Genomic DNA, 24,951 nt, shown 5'->3' with positions numbered 1-24,951 from the left:
CGAAAAAAATGGGTCGAACATGAGGCGCAACTGAGGGATAGCATTCACAACACCACCAAAAAATGGGTCGAACATGGGACGAGAAATTATAAAACCGTTTTCTCCAACCAAAATTATAGTATACGATTTTTTTAAAAGATACATACATGCACACTACGATTTTTTTAAAAGATACATACATGCACACGATCAATTTTGCACCAAATCAAATTTTATCTTTAGAGATGATGAAGTGCATAAAATGGGACAAATGTGTGGATCTCAAATCATAAAAAATCAGATAGCATGTGAGAGAAAAACAGAGCAAGGGACACCATGCAGTGCATGGTGTCCTCAGTTGAGACTACTGTTGGATTAAAGCCAGTCACAGAGTGTCCTCATTTACAAATATTTTCACAACATTCGACTTCCATACTTCCACTTATATGGAAAATTCATATGAATCTGGTGCCAAAGATTATGTCACGTCGTCGTCTATGCTCACGCTCTATGCTCACGCGATTCATATAAGAACTTTCGCTGGAGTAGCTCGATTCAACTCATCAGGCAGACAAAACTAAGAACGGAGGAGGACTGAGGGGTGGAGGAGACAAGTTATGCACATGGAGATAATCTCCACCTAAGTAACATGGAAGAGATCGTACGAGCTTCTGGTTAAGCACGGATTGGTGGTACCTTTGATATTCCTTGGCGTTGCAGCTCCACCACGACGCTGTCTGTGGATGGGGGCTTGAGCCCAAGTGGTAGCGGCAGCCATGGCTTTGATAGGACGTCCCCTATAACTGCATCTATGCTCTCCGTCGACTGCCACAACATTTATGACTCTGGAGTCAGAAACATAAGGTAATTCTGACAACATACTTCAAGCTTTAACATCGATGGTAATGCCATGATAGATTCAAACTCCATCTAGTTACCACTTTCATGTGACACAGGATACAGATTTAGTACGTACGCATCATCTAGTGGTGTTACAAGATTCAAATATAATGTAAATAGACCAGAGTGTAGATACTTGAGTCTCAATAGTAACAATAATAATGCTAGGATGACGCAGTTAAAGAACCAAGTCGGAAGTTTAAGAGAAGATCCTGGATGGAGGTTGCTAATGATATTATTTTTTTAGTTAAGTTTTACAATGAATCGCTGATTTCTTAATTCTTGTTTAGTTTAGTTTAGTTTTACCTTCCAATAACTTAAGTTTAGGCTATTTAGTCTTTACATAAAAGTAAATCATGAGACACTTTTGTTCCTAGTTTTGTCTGTGATCATTAGGTTCGTAAGTTTTTTAGTTACTGCTGGAAACAATTTGTTCACTGGTTAAATTAGATACATTCGGCTCTTACTGGATGTCGGAAAGCTAGAAAGAAACTAACAGCATTTAGAACAAAGAGCCAATGAACTGATTCAGTCAAACTCAAATCCTTTTTTCAGCTACCAACTCTGTGACCATCTTAAAATGCCTTTTGTACGAAAGTGATGCGAAGTAAAGGGATGAATAAAAAAATCTCACCAGGTGAGGTTCCATTAGTGGTTGTACCGTTTTTTGTCCAGTTAGGCCGACAGGGACACCAATGCTTGGTGCTACTCTGTACATAGAAGAAGGTGGTAGTCCTTGGACCGGTGGAGTTGCAAATGTCTGCATCATTGTTTGGTCAAATGGAAACATATCATCATTTATGCGAATCGACACTTTCAGATTAGACATGAACATGAAAAACCACAGTGATGCCACTGAAAATCAAACAAATAGTATGTTTTTTGTAGTTACCGGTTGACGAAAATGAGAGGGATAGTAAGGCATTCCTTGTGCAGGAACCTACATATGTAGAAAGGAGCCATTAGGACCAGAAGAGTAACCACAGAACAATATATAAGTGATGAACTTACATTTTGGTGGTGACAGTTCCAGAAAGAATGGTCCCCAGGTAGAGATGGCGGCGGAGGATGACCAGCACCCCAAGCAGGAGGAGACGGTGACGAGGCTGGATGACCAGGCCACATATAAACCAACGATTGGTTTGGCGATGGATGACCCCAAACATGGAAGGGTCTAGAACGAGACACTGATGTCACTGGGGGGAACCCCGTGGCGGGTACAGCCCAAGAGTTTGCATCACTCTTGCCTGTGCTCCCTGTGGTTCTGTATAGCTGCTTCTTTCGGCTCCAGGTTGCTACCTCTGCTTCTCGAGCTAGCATATGGTTCCTATGAGATCGATACTTCTGCAAATTAAGAGAAACTCATTTGACTACACATTATTGAATTAGCCAGAAAAAGGTGTCAAATATAAGAAATTAGCCAACCTAGTAGTGTAAACTAAACCATTTTACAAATGAGATTAAGAGTTGATGCATCCTGTTTCTGGAAGTAACAGAGAAGAAGAAATGAAATAAAAAGCAAAAGGTATGTGTATACTTGAAGATGGCTGGCAATATTATGGCGAGTAAGACAATCAGTTCCCATAAGCTCAAGAATCTTTGAAGGCACAGCCTTGTCCACGCCAAGCTGTTCAACTGCTTGAACAAACTGTTTGTGCAGCTCAGGTGTCCAATCCACCTATGCACATAAATTGAGAAGCCATTCAGCATCTTCTTTCCAAAAGTCAAATGAATGCAACTCAGCCTACTTCACTCACTGGAGCCCAACATCAATCCTAAACTAATGTTCATAAAAGCACTAAACTTAAGATGGTTATAGTAAATGTGTCATGTCACACTCCACAAGCATGATTGTGGAAATTAAGTTGGTAGAAGCAATTTAATGTGTATCGGTTTTCCAAATAAGGAAAAAAAAATCATATATCGAGCCTAAACTGTTTGAATATAAGTTATAAGTTTTTTTAGATGACTTGTAATTACCTTCACTTTCCTCTTCCCTGAAGAACTGTTTGTATGGGCTGATGACTTTCTTCCTTTATCAACTTTTCTGGGATACAGATTAGCCACCAATTTCTCCTTTACACTCACAGTTTCTTCTTCCTGAATTATGCTTGACCCCGAACCATGATTTGAGGCTGATGCCGAGGCAGAAGCGGCAGGAGCCTTTTCTTCTTTGATAAGAATATTTCCTTCATCATCTATGTCAACTTGAACAGATCCAGTAGCATTAGAACTCATCTCCGATTCGTCACAAGCACTAGAAGAGATTTGAGCACAAACTTTTCGGTCCATCTCCAAGTCCAGCTGCATATTTTGGTGATCCCAACAATACGTCAGCATTGTCAAGCAGATTCCCATTACAGAAGGTAAGAACTCATTACGTTTCATTGACAAACTAACTGTCCATCATGCTTTTGTCTTTCACTTTTACTCATTGATGGACACAAAGCATTCTGCAGTATTTTATACATCCATGGTAGTTTACACATAAAAACTTCAAGTGCGTTATCCCATAATGATGTAGATACTACATTAGTGCTAATGTAAATTTGCTGCATACAAACATTCAATAAAATATCTATTATAAAAAAAAAACTTTTTCTCCTTCCATAATTATAATAGAAATTTCTACATTGCTGCTGATATTATAAGCTATATAAACTAGGTTGCACATCAATTCTCTTTCTGGTAGAAAGATGCTAAACTGCATTAGCTATAAATCTCTCCTATTTTCTGATTTTTTTTCTAGTGTCATTGAATTATAAAGAACTGGATCTCAGAAATCCCAATTTGACTTTATACTTAATTTGATTCCAGTAAACTTTCACAACAAGCACAAGAGAGCGGATGGCCTAATTTCCCTTACGAGTTAGAGAAACAAACATTGAATTCATATGTCCTGCCGATTTAAAAGACAGGGAGATGTAGTCACAAAAGATAGGTGCCAAATCCACAGATTATCCAATGCACATAATAGCTCTAGAAACACAATTAATGACCCCATGCATTAGTGAAATCTGTAGTTTCGCTATTCTCTTTATATAAGGCCTTTTGAATCCCCATGCGTTCACATCCTTGAAACTCCATTTTACTCCTCCCACCAAGTCCACAACGCTACATCAAATGAAGTATACGTATGCTGAATAGTAAGAGATATAATATTATCATAATGTTCCAAAATTATTGAGAAATAATTATGGACAATTACACTATTAAAGAGAAGAATATTCACTATATCCTTCCTAGCTATAAACAAACAACATACACATTGCAATACATCGGTATTTGTCTAATAATGGCACATAAACGCCTAATATTCTTCTAAATTGCACCTCCTATCAACATTGATAAACATTAACTGCACAACATTTATTCCATAGAAGTAATTATTGGTACAGAAGCACTAAACTTCAGATAAATAACATCCAATAGAACAACATACTTACGCAGCTTCAATTTCAGAATAAACTCAAAATAACAAATCTCTCGCCGTAATGAGCTGCAAAACACAAAATTAAGGAACTACGAACCTCATGCTCTCAAAGCGCAACTCGCTGCCGTAGAGGATCAGACTCCGCAGCTTCGCCGCCAACTTCTCCGACTTACAGAAACACTAAAATCAGAAAAAACAATTATAAGAAGAAAAAACTGCACCGACTTCCACTCCAAATCAAAAGCACTAGACACCGACGCGTCGTCAGAAATCACGCCACAAAACAACATACACCTCAAAACTCACGAGATCCTCGCGTTTCTTCCGTCTCCGACGGCATGCGCGCGGACCGGAACGGCGGCAGCTCGAAATCAGCAGCGGCGAACGGTGCTTCCTTGGATCGGCGAGAGATCGGTCACGTGCGCGCTAATTCGCTGCGCGGCTCTGATCGCCTCCTCCGCTTTTCGTTTCTCTCTCTTTCCTGAGAGCTAACAGTCATTAATGAGTTTATGAGTGAGAATGAGTGAGTGCCTGCAAAAAGCTTGTGATCATAACTACGTTATTTGTGGCTTCAGTTTCTTATTTTCACTTAAAGATAATTATCATTTATTTTTGCCTTTCCTTTTTTAGGTGATTAAAAGTTTTGATTTTTTTAATGACATATATTCACAAAACGAAATTAATAGAGTCGCATTTGCATTAGTAGAAATGTTAGCTCATTCACATTAATGATTAATCGATAAAATTAAATCGTATTATTCCATAATAAAATTAATCAATTTGAAAATATTAAATACACATTGATTTATGACGTTTCGAGAGTATGTTGTCAGCATTGATTTTTTATAGTGTATTTTAAATTTGAATATTCAATTTATTTTATTCGTTTCCTTTTATGTAATTATGTTTATAATCTTCATTTGCAATTATAACGATATGGCTTTTTACTAGAGAGTGTGAAATAAAAAGTTAAATTAGAGTATAGTAGTACTCCAGTATATTATAGAAATTCTCATGCATCATTTTGTGTAATTGTAATAACAAAATTAAATACTAGTAGTACGTAATTCCATCGAAATTCGACAAAAAATTACTACCACTTTAGATATGAATCATGGTTGTGAAAAATGAAGTGATGAGAATAGGATATATGAAATTAATAGATTAAATTTGAAAGAACGAGGTCTTAAAGATAATGAAAATAAAGAATTAAAGAGAAAACACAAAAAAAGTAATAAAATGAAACAAATGATTAAGCAATCTTTTAGTGATGATAGCTAGTAGCAAAGGGGTACTTTAACAATGCCATAATAATGTTTAAAATAATTTGCATGAATAAAGTTTTAAACACACTTTTTGAGGGTGCATATCAATATTCAAATAGGCGTTCAACAAATAATAATTCAAGGACTCTATCTTCTAGTCTCTCTTCATCTATATGTAATTCTTTCACTTTTGGTAATAAATACTGGATTCATATGTCTGGATACTTGATAAATTATGGAGTAGTATAGTTTTTTTTACTAAAATTGAGGGATCAATAAACAATTTAATTTATAATATAGTAGTATTATAAAATTGAGAGTTCAATAAACAATTTAGCATACAAATAACCGGTATATATGTGAATTTCCACATTCTGTTGTATGCGACGAGGAATATTCATATCCCCAATGTGATTGATTCAAAATCAAACAAGAATTCTTGATTTCATCATTACTCTTTTTAATTTATCTATATAAAGCTTTTTTAAAGACAATCTTCTTTACACTCTGAAGTAGTAAAAGTTTCTTCAGAAAAAATACAATAAAAAAGTTACCAATCCTTCTTTTTCTATATGCATAATATATATAATGCCATTATTATGTTATATACTGTATATATGAGACATTTGTTAATATTGTTCTATTTTTATCTGCAATCGACCATGCAAATTTATAACTTAAAATAATGCATGTAAAAATAAAATACTTGAAGCACACATTCCACAAAAAAAAAAGCACACACAAAATATTAAAGAGAAACAAATAAAACAATAGTAAAATAAACATAAACGCACACAAAGAACTCCAAACAAACATGAATGTCTCCCTACTTTTCCTTCATATGCAGGCTGCTCACACACATTATTTTGTAGCTATTTTATTTCATTTTAACACACCATGTGTTGAAGTACATGGTAAAATAAGGAATACCTAGTACTTTCCTAAAATAATGCACTACTGGTTTTGATCCAAAATGGAAATTTTGCTATAATTTTAAAAATATAGATCACATTAGTCTCGTAAAAGTACCAAAAATATGACGTTTATAGTTTGTGTGGTTTATATTATTGCAGCAAAAGGCGATTCCGTCGCCTTGGCGGCCCCCTACACTTCGGCCCGACATCATGTGAGGGGGTTCAATCAAGATATGCAGTAGCCCGTTAAGGGGGAGGCCTTAACCCACTGGCTGCCAGATGCCCATCTCCCAAGGCCTCACACTTGTGAGTGAGAGAAGGGGGAGGCCTTAACCCACTGGCTGCCAGATGCCCATCTCCCAAGGCCTCACACTTGTGAGTGAGAGATGGAAGCAACTATAGGACAGCAGTGGGATTCGAACCCAGGCTCATTGCAGCAAGATCTGCTCCTCCGTTGCCAACTGCGCTATGCCCTGCTGACTGTGTGGTTTATATTATGAACCTATTATCGGTTGACTTGCGTGCCGAAAAATACACGTGAATAAAAGATGGTTTTATTAGTTAGGAAAATGAATAAAAATAATCCCAAATAAAAGTATGAGGTTCGATGAATTAGATAATATTGAGTTTTATAAACCTTGTTTGGTGGAGTTTATAGAGCTGATACTGAATCAAAACATTAGCATATATGATTAGTTTAAGGATTCTTGTTTTTTCTCCTTAAATAAAATTACTCTCGGATAATCTTATAATCTTGAAGCAATTCAATATTGAATAATCTCAAAAACAAATTAATTTTAGTAAACAAAAAAGCCGAATTATGTTGCTCTCTATAGTAGGTGAGAAGAAAACCACTATGTTTAGATGTTGGCCACTTGTTTTTTCAACTAGTCAAATCCATCCTTTAATCATACCTCTTTTTATCACTCCACATTGTATGGGTACAATTATTAGCATTTTCAAATAGTGTTGTGTTTGTCTTTGTTATTTTCAAGATTCCACAAAAAATACACTATAGTCAAAATTTTGAAATGGGAATATAACTAGCAAAATATATTGTATAGGTCCCAAAAATAGCTCATTTCTGTTGGTCTTGTTTTGCTATGATTTTTGTTGATGTTGGAGATAGTACATAAAAAGGAAAATGAATAGTACTGTATCAATGAAAATAGAATGACCCCATATGAACAGGAGTGAATAATTACAAGAGAGAGAGTTATAAAAATTGAGATAATAATTGACAATGAAAAGTCCAAAACAAAATTGTGAGGCTCCAAATAAGCCACATAACCCTTTAAGTACTTGCTTTGGGAGCCTCATGCCATAGTGATTTGTTTCAATTTTCTTTCCTAACATGGAAAATTCCAATTTTGTGATTCCCATCACCTATAAATGCTTTGCCAATTTTGATGGAAATTTATTTCAACATAACATATCATATCAAAATGTGTATTAAATGATGTGATATTATGAAGGATAATATGATCACATAATTTCAATTTTAACAAAAAATATTAATTTGTTAGTGGTTTTATAAAATATTTAATTCACATGAAGAGTATAATTTTCTAATAAGGTCATAACCTTCATTGAAGTCAAATCATCTTCTCTAAAATAAATAGAAAAGAGTAATAACATATGAACTTCAGTAAATAAGATTGTTAACTTAGAGCATTAGCAATGGGACGCCCTAAAGTCCGCCTTATGCACCGCCACGTCAGCATTTTATTCTCCTACCATTCCACCTGCAGTAGGGCGCCCTATAAGCCGCCCTAAAGGCCGCCATAAGCATTTTTTTTATTTGAATATTTAAATAACTACAAAAATTGGAAAAAAAAACCTTCATTTCATTTAAAATTAATACATTACAATACAAATTTAAAAAATACGCATTCTCAACGACGGCGGTTACGGGCCCAAACTTCTTCAACCATGTCGTTCATGAGCTGAGCATGGTCTTGTTGGTTGCGCATTGAGGTCTGTCTAGATAGAACCTCATTGAAGCCCGTCGGTAATCCTCGAGGGTGGGGCGCAGTCGTCGTGCTGGAGCTAGATCCACCTTTATCATCGGCCCAATCGGTGACGCTTCCACCTTCGTGTTCGACTATCATGTTGTGCAAGATTATGCACGCATACATGACATCGGCGATGGCTTCCTTGAACCAGAGACGCGCCGGCCCTTTCACTATTGCTCACCGTGATTGGAGCACACCAAATGCCCGCTCCACATCCTTCCGCGCCGCCTCCTGCTTTTGCGCAAATAAAACTCTCTTCTCACCCATTGGGCAGCTGATCGTCTTCAGAAAAACAGGCCACCTTGGGTATATGCCATCGGCCAAGTAGTACCCCATGTGATATTGGCGTCTGTTGGCAGTGAACTCGATGGCCGGGCCGTTGCTATTGCATTGCTCGGTGAAGAGGGTGGATGAGTTGAGGACATTGATGTCGTTGTTCGACCCCGCTACACCGAAGTAAGCATGCCAAATTCAGAGCCGATAGTCAGCGACGGCTTCGAGGATCATCGTCAGGTGACTGCCATTGTATCCACTAGTAAATTCGCCTCTCCACGCCCCCAGACAATTCTTCCACTCCCAGTGCATACAGTCGATGCTCCCTAGCATCCCAGGAAAGTCGTGCGCCGTCTCGTGCATCTTCATAAGGCCCTGGCAATCCACAACAGTCGGCTTTTGCAAATATGTGTCGTTGTAAGCCTCCACAACTCCCTTACAAAATCTCTTCAGGCACTCGCGGCCAGTTGTCTCCCCGACGTGAAGGTACTCGTCAAACATGTCCGTCGTGGTGCCGTAGGTCAACCGCCGGAGTGCAACCGTGCACTTCTGCAACGGCGTAAGTCCGGGTCTACTGAGGCCATCTTCCCGATACTGGAAGTATTCATCACGTGACTCCAACGTCTGGACAATGGTGAGAAAAAGATAACGATGCATTCTAAACCGGCGGTGAAAAACAGGCGGGCTCCACCGTGGTTGCTCGGCAAAATAGTCTGCAAATAGACGTTCGTGAGCTACGGCGTGTTCGCGGCAGACAAATGTCCGACGTCGAATAGGCCTGGGGATCTGCTCCGCCATCGCCGCCTCCTCCTCGCGCTGCATTTCGGCTAAGCAATCCGTCATTGCGTCATTGACGGCATCGAATAAGGCTCGCGTCAAGGTCCGACTAACGCCCTCTGAGGTACTCCAGTCGTCGTCGTGGTTCATTTTTGTTTGTGAAAGATTATCGAAATATTCGCATGCAATGTGAGAGATGAGAGAAATGTCCGTATTAAAAATAGAATGACAAACGAGGTTTAAATAGACAAAAATTCGAAAGAAAAAAAAAACAAAAACGCGTTTCATCGTCCACAATGGGCGGACGATGCCCTATCGTCCGCGTATCGTCCGCGGACGATCTATAGGGTGCGGACGATGCATCGGGCATCGTCCGCGCACCCACAGTGGGCGGACGATGGCGCGCCCGAGGCATCGGGCGACCTATCGTCCACCTCATTACGGATGCTCTTAGTACTGCCATAAATGTTTTAAAAAAAATGTTTATGACCAGCCAACTCCATAGATTCATTCTAATAGAATGTCTCTAGAACAAAGAGCAAGTAAAAGAGAATAATACTAGTATGAATAGATTTGAGCATTAAAGAGTAATTACTTAGTACTCCATATTAATGAGTATTATTCTTTTCATAAGACTTTATAAACTATTCTTTTATTGCATTCTGTATTTATATGCAGCAACTAACTATAAATGCAATTAATGAATCATATACTTCAATATCCAAGCTATGCAATTTCTAGTAATTTCTTTTTGTTGTCGATCCATTAATGATTATGTATGCTATTATTGCTCCAACCTTTCGAACAGTTTATTGCTGGAATTGTTTCGTCGAACTTGGTATGTTTGAATTTTGAAGACCATCATTACTTTTATGTCGTTTTGGTAAATTTTGCCTTTGTTTTAGGAAAACTTATGGTTTGAGATATATTTCAATCTTATAAGTTGTGTTGTGAAATAAATTAGCACTACAAATATCCTTGTTGGTTGACGATATTTATGCATTTTAAATAAAAAAAAACTACATTTGCTTTAAGGAAAAATAAAGTTGCATATCACATAGTACTAGGCATGAAGTGAAACTTGGGTCACAATAGATTGAGAGTTCGAATCACTTTAGGTGCATGAATGCGAACAAGGAGCAGCAATATCCATCACAATGCATCATAACATGTCGATTTTCTTGAACCCGGAAAATTGTAACCCGGTTTACGATTTTCTTAATACAATTTACAAATCAATATATCTCATCTAGTTTGCGATTCGCAACTGCAATGTAAGACTCGAACAGAAAAGAGTAAACATGAAATGTCTTCATAAATCCGATAATTTAGAACGTATTGAAACATGTCGTAACCGAAACTTCCTCGACTAAGGGGAACCATTATTGAATCCTCTTGAAAAAAACTTACAACTCATTATTTTGCACCCCAAGCCTTGGTACTATCAAACTGACCTGCTCCAATCTTGAAAAAAAGAATGGAAAATGTCAATAATAACAAAATGAAATAATATCAAGCATGCTTAGTATATATTCATTTCTCAAACAACCTCTAGTAGAGCAGCTCCTCAAATACAGGATCGACACTTCGTCCCCACTTCCCGTGGTACAGAGCGAGGAGCTTTTCCGCTGGAGTTATGCCTGTGTTACGAATTTTCACAAAAAACATCAAGCCAAAATCGTAGTATTAAAAGAAAGTCGATTAATAATCAAGCACGAAGGGGGGGGTGGGGTGCTTTGGGTGATAGATAGCTTCACGAGACAAAACAATACAAGCTAAGCCACCACATACTTGAACATTTGTTGAGTGCTAGTGACCATTTGTCAATATTGGAAAAGATGAGAAACAAATTTGACAAGATTCCGAGAACTTATTGCATGAAAAGAAACTAGTAGCAGTTTGATGGTCGGTGCTCACCTGTATTAACGACTTCCGTCAGTTCATTTAAAAATCCAGCCTCCTTGAAGCCTCTTCTTTCCAAGCCATCCTATGAGAAAGAACACAACGAAAGATGAACAGTAGACACAGAAATAGCAAGACCGCTTAACCTAGCCTTGTCACAGTAATTGAGTGAAAGCTATTACGTAAAAATCATAGGAAACCAGGACAGAGCAAGACAAAACAGGATTACTGTTATTTAAGTCACCTTGGAAATTTTGAGAACTTCTTGCGCGACATGCTTCAGCAGGCCGTCACGAAATGGCGTCTTCAGCCCCTCCTTTGGGACCTACTACAAAACTTTAGATTAAAAGGGATCTTCATGGCTAGCTATAAATGAGTTTCGCAAGTTCAAAAGGTTGGGGTTTATTAAAGAGTGTGTGTATTGGAAGATGAGAGAGACATAAATTAGAAATTACAGAGCTAAGGAAGGTAACATGCTGATTAGCCTTCTGTGGCTCTGCCCATTATTTCATCACAAATCTTCTTAGGTTTGTCGAAGCAGACTAAATTTTGTCTCACCAAATGATTGTTCTACCCAACATTAACTAATTTTGTGAAGATATCTCAAGTCAACTGGAAAGAAGTTCTTTTGGAATAACATTGATTCTCAGCAAGATAAACCAAAGTAAAAGCACATACCTCACCTCTGGGACGTGCAGAAATCTTTTAAAATATTCATAGTAAATGAACCAATAGTTTTCAATTAGCAAAGACATACGCTCAAGACCTCTTGGATATCCGTTTCTTAGACATTAAATAGTGAGGATGTTACCTTATTTCTAAGCATCTCTCTTTCCTCGAGTGTCCAATCTGCTATCATGTCCAGAACATTTTGCAGAGAATCATTGTCATACAAGAGACCAACCTGAAACACAGTAATCTTAGTATAGACTATAGCAAACCAAATTCAGTGGTCAAAAACCTGAATAAAGACTTGGCAAATTCGGAATCTTGAATTAGTTCATCTTCTATGTTATGAACATGCAGTATACAGCTATGTCTAGGCTTGTTCTCACTATATCACATTCCTTATCAACCCCACCACCCTTGTCCTTCAATATATGAAGAGCTCGAGAAGTGTCATACTTAAAGCACATGCAGCACCAATTATTTTTCTTTATAAATCCTGAAAATATTTATGTTCTCATTTTCATAGTTTGATAAACGCAAGCATATAAACCACATAAACAAAGAACAATATAAAATTCTATGCAGATTAAGAGAATGTACCCAAAATGCAGGTAGTGCGCATAGCCGCCTCCAAGGTCCTCCATCAGCACCCCTCATCTCCAAGTATCTTTTAAGCCTAACCTGGGGAAAGATAATAACTGATATTAGTAAAGCGGGGAAGATAACTGCCAACCATTTTTGCTTAATCATTCACAATACGAACCTCCGGAAATATTGTTGTTAAATGATTCTCCCAGTCGTTGAGAGTTGGATATTCACCTGGAAGAGAAGGAAGTTTCCCAGCCAAAAAGTCCTGCAGAAGATTTATAAGAGAATAACAGTCATGTCACGCCCAGCAGAATTACATGAAAGAATCTAAATAGAAAGAATCGGGTGGAGGTAAATACCCGGAAGGACATTCCAGCACAATCTATATACTTTTTCTTCCGATAGACAAAGTACATTGGGACGTCAAGAGCATATTCTACATATTGTTCAAACCTATGCCAGCAAACAAATTCGCACTAAATACTATCATACAAACAGTCCATTAACATATGAAAACAAAATCATAGGTGCCTCAAAGTTCTTTATGATTTAGTAACAGAATAAGAAAACTTCAAATGAGGAATGTCAAAAGGAAACATCTACTTTGAGCTTTTTTTATTACATTGTGTTTAGTTGCTATGATTAGTTAGATTTGCATCTTTCTATTATCAACACATACATGCCACAAATCAAAAGTTAAAGAGAGATTATTCTGGGAGATGTGACAAAACTTGTACACTGCTGACATAAACATACAGGCTATGTAGAAATAGTACTGTAGAGGACTTACCCAAAAGAGTCATCAAAGACAAAAGGAAGCATTCCAGACCGGTTATTGTCAGTATCTGTCCATATTTGGCTGTGCAGAAACATGAATTATCATCTCAACAACTTATTGAAAGCCAAAATCAATTACATATAACTCAGGGCAGTAAAAAAACAGAACTATTTTAATCATGGGACATCATAACTACCTTCTCATGCTAAGATATCCGTTTGGTTTCCCTTCAGTGAATGGTGAATTTGCAAACAATGCCGTAGCTATCTATTAAATAAAAACATTAGATCCCATACATTAATTATTTCCCTCAAAAGAGTAATGGCAACTTACAGGCTGTAAGGCAAGACCAGCCCGGAATTTCTTTATCATATCAGCTTCGGAATCAAAATCCAGGTTCACCTATAAAAGAAAAAGTGAAAACAAACCTGAAAAAGCATCTATGTAGCTGGAAAGGGAAGAGTGAACACAGTATATTGACATCCAACTTAAAATTCAGCATTACTCCTCACCTGGACAGTACATGTTCTAAACATCATATCAAGTCCCAGCGACCCAACTTTGGGCATGTAATTTTTCATGATTACATATCTTCCCTGAGAATAGTTATGTTGTCAGCAGTATAGATAGAAATTCAACAAATCTCATATAAGAATTAAAACTTGTTCGAACCTGGCAAGGACAAATTGCAATATGCGATACATTATACCATAACTAAGGAAACACATATGCCATGATGAAATACAATATCCCAAAACATATGAGAAAAAACAATCCGGAATTAAGATATGTACAATTGATTGAAACATCTCAAGAAAATTAAAAGATCAGTGTGCAGTGAAAATTGGAAATTCTACATACGATCAGTTAGAACCGCGATGAGAACATGCCAGACAGAGTAGTTGTCTAACTGTGTCCAAATCTACAACTCAATTCCCCAACATGGTTTCTATCTATGGGTATCTAGCTAATAATAAGTGGGTATAGTACAAAATAGCACTTTTAGATAGTCAAGACTACAAGTTATGCACCAATTTTGTTTCAACATATATATAGCCAAGTTTGACTTGAAGACGCATAAATTCCTTCATTTAAGTAATCCATTTTTACCTTCTTTCACCTATTTAAATTTTCTATCTGTTTCTCCGTTCTAAATTTTGCCTCTAGTATCAATATCTTATATGTTTCAAGAACAATTTCTTAATCCCTGAGCAGAGAATGGCACAATAACTATTTGACACATTTGCTCGATTTTCAACCCAACATGCAGAGACATTATCTTTCAAATTTCAATCGCAACCTCCTCAGGAAATGAGATGGAGATATGCTGTCATGCTATGGGCATTGTTTGAAAGTTTGTCATTAGCATTCAAGAGTGGTGCATATGGCATCATAACATTATCATTAAGAGTATTGTCGAACGTGTTATAACTTGCATTATATGTAGAGAGTAGATGATTAGGTTTCTTATTCCTAGAAATTTCAGCCTCAAGATAATTTGAAATTTAAATATATGAGTGCAAGTGATGTTACCTTGGGCATTATTGGTATGTCTTCACGTCTCCATTTGGGCTGGAAGCCAATTCCTAGAAATCCAATCCCCATTTCTTCTGCAACAGCCTTAACCTGAGCATTTCATTAAACTTATATCATCCAGTGTATTTCATTGAACTGATTATTATCCCTTGAATTCAGATTTTTAAAGAGAATTTCTGCAAATTCAATGGACTGGGCATCGGGAGGTTCTTCTCAAAATTCGATCAGATGCATCATACATGAAATAAAGGCACCTAATTTAAAGGGCCCATGGGCTGAACTATACTTCTGAGGACAGCTGCTCTCATTTAAGGCGCATTGCGTTCTGAATAAATCTTTTTATAATATGATTAAAAAACATATGATTTCGTGATAGAAATCGATTCTAGTCAATATCATTCCCACTAATTCTGGTTTGTCATTACATCTAAAAGGAACAAATTTATCAGATGAAATAACTTTTCAAGTTAAAGAAGTCAATATGTGCAAAACTATAGTTCCTCTTTTCATGCAGTTGAGGTAACAAGAGACAATCATATGTTCATCCAGGCCAAAGCATATCAGAAAACAAACAAACAAACAAATGAAACTTCCGTGTAAGAAACAGATTACCAAAAACACTAGATTCCTCAAAGTTTGTACCACAAAACAGATCTACTAACCTGATAGAGATGAGAATTGACTTCAGCACAAGTTTGATGCAGAGTTTCAAGGGGTGCACCACTAAGCTCAAATTGGCCACCAGGCTCCAACGAGATACTTTGATTATTCTGCCAGTTATTAAAAACATAAATTTTAAGTGTGTCCTTAGCATCATAGATTTCAGATACGAGAATAGTGTTGTTTGAATTAACTTAATCATTAACTTGGAATTAAGTCAGGCAATATGTGTCCTGATAGAATAGGAGTTTTAGCAATTAATATGTATTAGTAATTGCCTAATTTTACAAGGAAACCACTGTGCATAGCGTAGACAGATTATTCAGGAACGGCCACATATTTTTTTGGGAATTGAAGAAATAAATAACGTACCTGTTTGAGTCCAATAATGTTTTCACCTTCCATTATTTTATCCCAGTCAAATCTCTCAGATATACCGTTAAGAAGCTCTGCTATCTGTTCATATTTCATGGGGTTTAATGTTCCGATCTCAAACCCAAACTTTTCATGTTCAGTGCCTATCCTGTACAAAATAATGATATATGGCTTCATCAATTATCAGATTTTATTAAAATAAAACAATGAAAGTATACATAATCATACTATGTAAACTAGAAGTTGGATTCTTATAATGAAGCAAAATCCATCCATAAAATTCAAATAAACAAAAAAAGTACTGGTGTTTGGAACTAACAAGAAATGCTGAATAGCAACTCTAGAAGCACATCGGTACATATTGAAACTGGAGGATACTTTTTGTAAGAACAAGATGCAATCAAAATCTTAGTACCAAGAAAAGCTATAACTTCAACCTCCAGTTTTCCTTGGGTTTGCAACCCGAAGCAAGGTAACCTACGAGATCTTCCTTTGTAAGTGGTTCGGTCGAGATAACAGCATCTTCTGTAGGAGGACTTGCAGCAACGGTTACCTGGCGCCCATGCCTGCTTCCCAATCCAATGCCTACGGAACTCAGGCTTGGTTTCACCTTCAGGGAACTCCAAGAAGGGGACCGCATTCTGGCCGAGTCAACTGTGTTGGCAAAGCTATTAACTCCATTTTGCCTAATTTTACACTGTATAATCCTGGAATGAATGCTGTGAGATGACCCAGGATGGGACATCAATGCCATGACTAGCACCTGCATAAAAGCATCAAAGAACCAATATTGGGCTTAAGAAATGGAGTATGTAGTTCACAATCGAATCAACAGACTGGTACATAACAAAATATCGAACTACACACGTTCTCGACATTTTTGTTATGAAAATTCAATCATATTACGCAATAGAATAGTATGGTACCATCAGACTAAATACTCAATGCACACATCAGTGCCAATTATATCTTTCATTCAATTCTTAAATGAAGTTTGCAAAACCTGCAAATCAAAGCAATACTGATTCTCATGTTAATGGTGCAAAATATTATCTTATGAGCCGGAGAAGCAGTAGCGGAATGATCATCAAAATTCTAAACATGCTGATGCTCAGATTAACCCTGTTTCAGTGTATGTTCCACATTTTTTTCCATAATCAGAAACTTCACAATTTTTTAGCTGGTGTACATATGTTAACGCCGATACACACACACAATTCACCAACAATTATAACATCGGACTTGAATTACAAATTCTCAGCAGCTCACTTATTTCCGTTAACTAATTAAACAATTTAGAGTAATCCACAACTAAGTCTTATCAAGGAGAAACTTAAACTATAGTAAATTAATATTTAAATCGAGAAATACACCGAATCCATGGCGTAGAAACCAACGCCAGAAAAAACCGAAGAAAAAAAACAAAAAAATGCAGAGTCTGTAACAGTGGCCTTACACTCAATAGTAACGAAACAAACTCGATACCTTACCCACCTTCAATCGACTTCAAATAAGCAGAATCAGAAGCACAAGTCACAGCAATGGAAAATGGCGTGATTAACAGTAGGATTTGGTGAGCAGAAACCTGAACGAAAGAGGGAAAGAATGGCGATTGGGGTACTATAATGTGCGGCGCCGTTCACTCTTTTTGCTGTGGTCCATTTCATTTGTCATAAATTTTTTTGTAAGTTTATAAATGAAATTTTACTTTCTATAAATAAAACTTTGTATAAAATAGACTTCTCTTATAAAAAACTATTGATCTTGTATTTGTAAATTAGACTTCGGTTAAATACTTAAATATAAATAAAGATTTTCTTTAGAATAAATAAAACATCCGCACATTTTATTTGTAAATAAGAGACTCTAGTTAAATGTAAAATAAGTATTGTTTCTAAAATCAAATAGTAGTGGAGAATATTTTTTAAGGTAACATATGAATTCAAAAAAGTTATATTTGCAATGAGACTTTAACAAACAAAGAGTTATATCGTTGACAAAATTATATGAGTAAAAAATTTTAGAGCTAAATGGTTAATGTCGTCAATTCTTTTTCCACTCATTATTTTGACTTTCCCAGTTTGTCATGCTAATTAAGTATATTTACTGGAGTATTAATTATTTTCTTTATAAGGAATGACCTGCTCATATTTTGAACTTATTTTGTATAACTATATTAAAAACAGCGATACTCATGACTGTCCACGCACCTCCAATAATAGAAACTATAAAATAATTTTATAGGTATTTTTTATATTTCAATTTTGTAATTTTTAAAAAAATTTAGATTTTAAACTTCTTATAGTAATTATTAAAATAGAGCAATAGATTACTAATTTAGTTTTGCCTCTAAATAATTTTGGTGGAGAGAATGAGGGAAAATAAATTAAGATCGTAATTTCCATTTAAAATTGATGAGAAAGAGTAAGTATGTAAATGTTCTGAATAGCATTTAATTAGAATTATTAATATATTCTTTTTTTATGGTTAAATGAACATAAAATTTAAATGTCGCGCTACGGAGGACTCGAACCCGAGACCTTTGGCTTCAGGCATAATATATTCTTATTCTTATTATAATAACATGTGTGGTAAGCCATAGCTCTACAGTTTTAATGCTAAAAATACTTACATTTAATCACTCCGTATCTAGTAACGGTGTCTACTTAATCTTTTCCATTCTACCTTCGTCTCCCCACCTTTCTTACACCGGCCAAAGAAATTTTATTAACGTAGCCAAAAATAATTTAAATCTTAGTATTAATGGGAGTATTGTATTGTTAACTCAATACTTAATTGCTAACTATAACTAAATAATAGTCATTAGATATTCAAATTAAGAGTCTAGTGTCTAGATCATCATCCCCGAAATGCCAATACGATCAACAAAAAATATCAATAAGGGTATTAAGGTCAATTTTCAACCAATTAGTTGTAACTAACTTTTGAAAAATATCTCATAACTTTAAAATGCATATAACTTTTGAAAAATATCCTACAACATATATCAAATTAAAGATAGTTTCATAAGGATTCTAACGAGATCTCACTTGAATATGTTCCGATGTCAAAATTTGAAAAAAAATTGAAAATTTTCAATTTTTTCGTATAGTAACAAATGTCTAACGTGATATATAAAATATAGAGTAAAGGCCAAAATTGGTCCTGAACATATGCTCATTTTATCATTTTGGTCCTAAACTTTATCTTTTGAATTTTTTGGTCCTGGACATTTCAAATCGGATCACAATTGGTCCTCCGTCAACAATTCCGTTAATATTTAACGGTCAACGATTTTAATCACAATTTTGACCAACTTAAACAATTTTTAATTATTTAATCATCAAAATTATTTTTTTAAATAAAATCATAAATTATTTATTAGAAATAAATAATTAAATAATTTTAAAATAATTAAATTATTTATTCCAACTTAAACAATTTTTAAATAACAAAATTATTTATGATTTTATTTTAAAAAATAATTTTGATGATTAAATAATTAAAAATTATTTAAGTTGGTCAAAATTGTGTTTATCATAAAAAAACCATAAATTATTTATTACAACTTAAACAATTTTTAAATAATTAAATTATTTATGATTTTATTTAAAAATAATAATTTTGATGATTAAATACTTAAAATTTGTTTAAGTTGGTCAAACTTGTGTTTATCATCAAAAAATCATAAATTATTTATTACAACTTAAACAATTATTAAATAATCAAATATTTTATGATTTTATTTAAAAAAATATTTTTGATGATTAAATAATTAAAAATTGTTTAAGTTGGTCAAAATTGTGATTAAAATCGTTGACCGTTAAATAACGGAATTGTTAACGGAGGACCAATTGTGATCCGATTTGAAATGTCCAGGACCAAAAAATTCAAAAGATAATGTTTAGGACCAAAATGATAAAATGAGCATATGTTCAGGACCAATTTTAGCCTTTACTCTAAAATATATCAATATAATACATGTAGAATGTCAATATAAGCAATGTGTTAACATTCTCAAAGCACTGTGTAGACATTCTCAAAGCATTGTGCTGATATTTTTGAAACACTATATTGACATTTTCATCCGAAACCCTAATTTGGTATTTTTTTTATCTTTTTCGATTTAATTAATAAAAATAAAAATTACACGTGGCAAATTATAGACCACAAGTTTTCTAAAAACTTATGGTCTTAAATTAGTTGTAGTTAGCAATTAAATGATGAGTTAGCAATTCATTACTCCCCTATCCCTACATATGTATGTATTTATATTAAAGGCAATTTAATAGAAAAGATAAATAATTAAAATATAATTTTAAAATAGGTGAGTCATGTATCTTACCAAATTGTCAATCTAAACATTATCCCAATACATACAATACGTTTACCTATAAAATTAAACAAAGTGTCTTTTCATATTGTGATTGTTGACTTATTGTTTGACTACGCAATCCTATATGGAGTATATTTATTATATATATATTATTCTCCCTTCCTAAAGAAATATATGGACTAATAAATGATGATATAGATTTTAATGCATGGTAAGTGAAGTAAAAAGAAAAAAGAAAAAAAAATATAGATGATGAGACTCATAAAGAATAAAATAAAAGATTTAAAGGATAAAATATTTCTATAAATAGATATGAATTATTTTTATGAGATTGAAATAAAAAGAAAAATTAGCCTAAGATGGAGGGAGTATGTTAATAATTAATCATTTTTTCACTGTGTATGCATAAATTTATAGTTTGATTTAAAATAAAAGGTAAATATCTGATTAATAGCAGTACTCCATCTTTTACCACTATCTTTAGCATCACTTGTTAGTATTACTAACAAAAAACACATTATTCAATTTAACCTCTAGCTAGCTACCTAATAATGTATAAATTATAATGGTGCAAAATACAAATAGAAAATCAAATGGTGGCCATCAACTTAATTTTAATAAATTATAATTTGACATGAATCTTGATCGATGAATGCATATATAATAAGATCAAATTGATCGCATTTACTCTTAGGAGTAATTTTGTCCGAATTCATTAAAAACATTTTTATTTGATTACGTGTTATATTTTATTTTATTTCCATACTTAAACATATATATATATAGTGAACAATACACCATAAAACTCATGAAATTTTATGCCAAAAAATAAATACTTCACAACATAAAATGGAGTATTTAAATTGAAAGTTTTCCATCCGTGTAAGACTCTATATATTTATGATGATCATAAGATAATTCACATTACAAAAAGTTAATCAAGTCCAAAGCTTCACCATCCTCATCTTGTACACAAAGCAAGAAGTAAGAACAATTAATTCAGAAAAAAAAGAGAGAGTTGTTGAAATGTCGTCGAATTGGTTTTGGCGGCGGAGCTCAGCCGCAAGCAGGTGGCACTTTGGGCACCCCTTGCCGCTGCAGCTCCACCACCACACTGTCCACGGACGGCGGCTTCAGCCCCAGCGGCAGCGGCAGCCACGGCTTCGACAGCACGTCTCCTATCGCCGCGTCCACGCTCTCCTTCGACTGCACCCACCATGATTTTTATTTATATATAGTACTATTAACCACACGAAATCAAATTATTTTTTTAAAAAAAAGATTTGTTTTCTATGTTAAAAACAAAGAGATTTTTCTATCGTCACATGCTGCTTAAATGCATCGTCTTATCTCTATACATGGTCCATACGCACTTAATTGTCTCACTATGAAAAGAGTTTATCCTAAATAGTAGAATTTAGAACTATAAAATTTGTAGATATATAATTTATAGCATTAGTTAATTGTTTGTAAAATCACGAAGTTTTGTCAATACTGGTATGTCCCGAATATTTCAAAATTGGAATGACAAAGAACAAAGTGTTTAAAAGAATTCTTAATCGTCTCACGACGATATTTCCGGGCAAATACGATGTTAATTTGACGTGCACGTGTAAAATTTTGGGTAATTTAGATGAGTAGTGATGCATATGTGTGTTAATTGACGACGCCCACAACTAAAATGCCTAATTTTGAGCATAAGAAAGTAAAAAACAAAAAAATTCAATTAAATGTGACAATTGAGTTTTAGAAATTTTGTGATTTATAATTCAAAATTTGAAATGCGTGGACAAATAGAAAATGACCTACTACTATTTTTTAGAGTTTATTGGCAATTAACCTTATAAGTAGAAAGAGAGAGTATATAAGAAAAGAGGCTCACCGGATGAATGTCGGAAGGGGGTTGCGGAAGTGTTTGCCCCGATGGAGGCATCGGGCTGCCGATGCCGCCCTGCTCCACTTTGTACATGGCAGGAGGCGGCGGTATGCCTGCAACCGCCGGAGGTGGAAACCTCTGTGATAATATTGCAAAACCCATAAAATTATAATCTATTTATTCATACAAAATACAGATAATACAGTATACCGAAATTTCAATATTACCGTGGGCTGTAGATGCGGCGGGAAGCAAGGCGTACCCTGAGTAGGCACCTACATAAAGACATACATACAAACAAGCAAGATGAGTCCTTGACTAATCAATTGCACGAGGCTAATTGAAGAGTGCATGTGACAAACTTACATGGTTGTGGTGGTGGGGTAGCCAAAACGGATGGTCAGCCGGCGGCGGCGGAGCTGGATGCCAGCCATGCTGCGGCGGTGGAGGGGTTAGATGCTTTGGCCACATGGGCATTCCTGATTGGTCGAGGGATGGGTGACCCCACACATGTAGGGGTCTAAAATGAGGCATTGGAGACACCGGCGGAAACCCCATCGTTGGTGCAATCCAAGGGCTTACATGCTCTCTCTTCCCGCCAGCCGAGGCGGCAGCGTACACCTGCCGCCTCTGGCTCCAGCTCGCTGCCTCGGCTTCCCGGGCTAGCAAGTGCTTCCGGTGGGACCGGTATTTCTGCATAGCCCATCCATTTCTTTAGATTATATTTTATGATAATACTATTTGAAGGGGAAAGAATAAAGGGAAGCAAAATTGGAATACACTTATGAATGAAGAAATACTGTGAATTTCGGATTAAAAAAATTGGCAAAATATGTGGCAAAACTTCATAAATAAATAAGTGTCCAAATTTCTAAAAGACAAATATTTGCAGACAAGTGCAGAAATACTGATACTATTATGCAGAAGTACTGAAAACAACAATAATGGGAAAAAGCCAATTCCAAATTTCTCAAAAACTAAAATTATTCTTGAGCATAAATATAACGAAACATACTTGAAGATGGCTAGCAATATTGTGTCGAGTGAGACAATCGATTCCCATGAGCTCAAGAATTCTCGAAGGAACGGCTTTGTCAACACCGAGCTGCTCCACCGCCTGCACGAATCTCCGGTGAAGCTCCGGCGTCCAATCCACCTACCCCACACAGTTCAAAAAATTCATTCAATTTTCTTCATCTCCTAATTTGGTAAACACACACACATTCTGGCTAAGGTTTCATTAATTTTGAAAACTACATTTCATAGGAGGAGATTGGATTGCACACACAGATTCTCGTGACCTATATATGCATATACGTATACTTTCCCATGAATCGCGGGAGACTCATAAATACGAGAGAGAAAATTTGGGGAAAAAAATTCAAATTCCATTCGGATAAACCCTAGCTATGATTAATTACGATTAATTACCTTAACTTTCCTCTTCCCGTTTTTGGATTGAGAGATTGATTTCCTTCCTCTCTCAGTCTCCTTCGGCGACGGTTTATCAATATTCATCACAGCTTCCTCCTCCGCCTTCGCCGTCGCCGGAGGAGGAGTTATCATCTCCTGCTGCTGATTCTCCGAGGTGTTCTCGTCGTCCGATTTGTCGATCGTCGTCGTCTTCACCTCCGATTCCTCGCTCGCGCTGGCGGAAAACTCCGCGAGGAGCTCCGGATCCATCTCCAAATCCGGCAGAACGTCGCCGTCGCTGATTCCGAGGAAGAGATCGTCGAAATCAATGCTGTCGAGCAGATTTCCGCCGGAGAAATCTGGAAACTCGCTCTCGTCGATCGAGAAGGCTTCCATTTCGCCTTCCCTTTCATTCCTAGGGTTCCTCAGCGGCGACACAGCCAGCATTACTAATCCGATCGGTTAGCCTCTCTGTCGCTAAATATTTGTGCAATCGATAAATATGTGTTGGATTTGGATTGCTTGCGACGTAAACTTTGACAGGAGGTGAACTTAAACGACGTTTTTCGATTGAAAATTTATCGATTTTGAATCTGACGGAGTCCAAATTTTTGCCAGTTTAAGCAAGTAGAGACACAGAGAGAGAGGGAGGGAGGAATGAGATGTCCACCACAATTTGGTGAAGGAGGGGGCTCTCAAGCACAGTTTGTTTTTATGCTATTGTTTTTTTGGTTTTATGCATATTATATACATAAATGTATAAAATTTCCCAAGATGTACGTTGTATGTATATGAGGGTTTGTGGATGACCTTTTTTTGAAGTTTCAAAAAAATCTGTGTGAGACTGTAAAGCGTTTGCTCGTGAGTTGAAAGAGAGAGGCAAAATGGCAACAGGATTGGAATTGGAATGATATGTTATAGTATTAGCTAATGTATATCTGTTGTACAGTAAAATGATAGGGATCTTATCAGTATACAATAGTAACGTAGTAGTGCTTGTGGTAGACACGGTCACATTGGAATTTTGTTCTTCTTACCTGTAAAACGACTATCTCCAACGATACATCAAAACGAGTAATTGTTTTTTAATCGTACTATAGAACACAACGAGATTGCATCACACGACAACTGAGGAGGAAACTAGAACGAATAAGTGTTGCAAATTTGCAATGTGTGAAGTGTTGAAATTAGGGTTAACCAATCCTAGTATATTCCTTTTTTGTTTAATTGGTCACTAAATGGATTTGGCTTGGTCAATCCGG

General features: G+C 35.8%; 3 protein-coding genes across 7 annotated transcripts; all 3 read right to left on the bottom strand.

The window, feature by feature from the left end:
* Positions 1-255: 255 nt before the first annotated feature.
* LOC121811412 (probable transcription factor GLK1) lies at positions 256-4,864 on the bottom strand. 3 transcript variants are annotated; one of them, XM_042212268.1, is made up of 9 exons: positions 4,605-4,864; positions 4,410-4,492; positions 2,860-3,183; positions 2,417-2,557; positions 1,891-2,223; positions 1,772-1,819; positions 1,514-1,639; positions 676-804; positions 256-573 (listed from the first exon to the last, which is right to left on the bottom strand). In XM_042212268.1, exons 3-9 carry the CDS (start codon positions 3,169-3,171, stop codon positions 535-537), a joined length of 1,128 nt encoding a protein of 375 aa, XP_042068202.1. In that variant the 5' UTR covers positions 3,172-3,183; positions 4,410-4,492; positions 4,605-4,864; the 3' UTR covers positions 256-534. The 3 variants fall into 3 exon arrangements, with proteins under 3 accessions (XP_042068202.1, XP_042068201.1, XP_042068203.1); XM_042212267.1 differs by having other exon boundaries at positions 4,619-4,864; XM_042212269.1 differs by having other exon boundaries at positions 256-804; positions 4,607-4,862.
* A 5,840-nt stretch (positions 4,865-10,704) lies between these two features.
* Positions 10,705-17,720, bottom strand: LOC121742399 (glutamate--cysteine ligase, chloroplastic-like). 3 transcript variants are annotated; one of them, XM_042135523.1, is made up of 17 exons: positions 17,550-17,720; positions 16,502-16,827; positions 16,062-16,212; positions 15,692-15,799; positions 15,027-15,119; positions 14,006-14,089; positions 13,827-13,895; positions 13,690-13,760; positions 13,506-13,574; positions 13,075-13,168; positions 12,891-12,980; positions 12,728-12,808; positions 12,270-12,362; positions 11,703-11,783; positions 11,474-11,543; positions 11,106-11,196; positions 10,705-11,020 (listed from the first exon to the last, which is right to left on the bottom strand). In XM_042135523.1, the coding sequence occupies exons 2-16, from the start codon at positions 16,816-16,818 to the stop codon at positions 11,108-11,110; spliced, it is 1,560 nt and encodes a 519-aa protein (XP_041991457.1). In that variant the 5' UTR covers positions 16,819-16,827; positions 17,550-17,720; the 3' UTR covers positions 10,705-11,020; positions 11,106-11,107. The 3 variants fall into 3 exon arrangements, 2 of the variants coding, with proteins under 2 accessions (XP_041991457.1, XP_041991456.1); XM_042135522.1 differs by having other exon boundaries at positions 17,559-17,720; XR_006038045.1 differs by lacking the exons at positions 10,705-11,020; positions 11,106-11,196 and having other exon boundaries at positions 11,504-11,543; positions 11,703-11,786; positions 17,559-17,720.
* A 3,557-nt stretch (positions 17,721-21,277) lies between these two features.
* Positions 21,278-24,487, bottom strand: LOC121742512 (probable transcription factor GLK1). The gene is made up of 6 exons (XM_042135671.1): positions 23,708-24,487; positions 23,292-23,432; positions 22,643-22,969; positions 22,504-22,551; positions 22,283-22,414; positions 21,278-21,606 (listed from the first exon to the last, which is right to left on the bottom strand). The coding sequence occupies exons 1-6, from the start codon at positions 24,134-24,136 to the stop codon at positions 21,457-21,459; spliced, it is 1,227 nt and encodes a 408-aa protein (XP_041991605.1). The 5' UTR covers positions 24,137-24,487; the 3' UTR covers positions 21,278-21,456.
* Between the last annotated feature and the right edge of the window lie 464 nt (positions 24,488-24,951).

This window comes from Salvia splendens, chromosome 7 (assembly GCF_004379255.2).
Source record: "Salvia splendens isolate huo1 chromosome 7, SspV2, whole genome shotgun sequence".
In the NCBI taxonomy this organism is placed as follows: Eukaryota; Viridiplantae; Streptophyta; class Magnoliopsida; order Lamiales; family Lamiaceae; genus Salvia; species Salvia splendens.
Note: the sequence above shows the minus strand (reverse complement) of the source record. Positions and strands in the feature narration are given on the sequence as shown.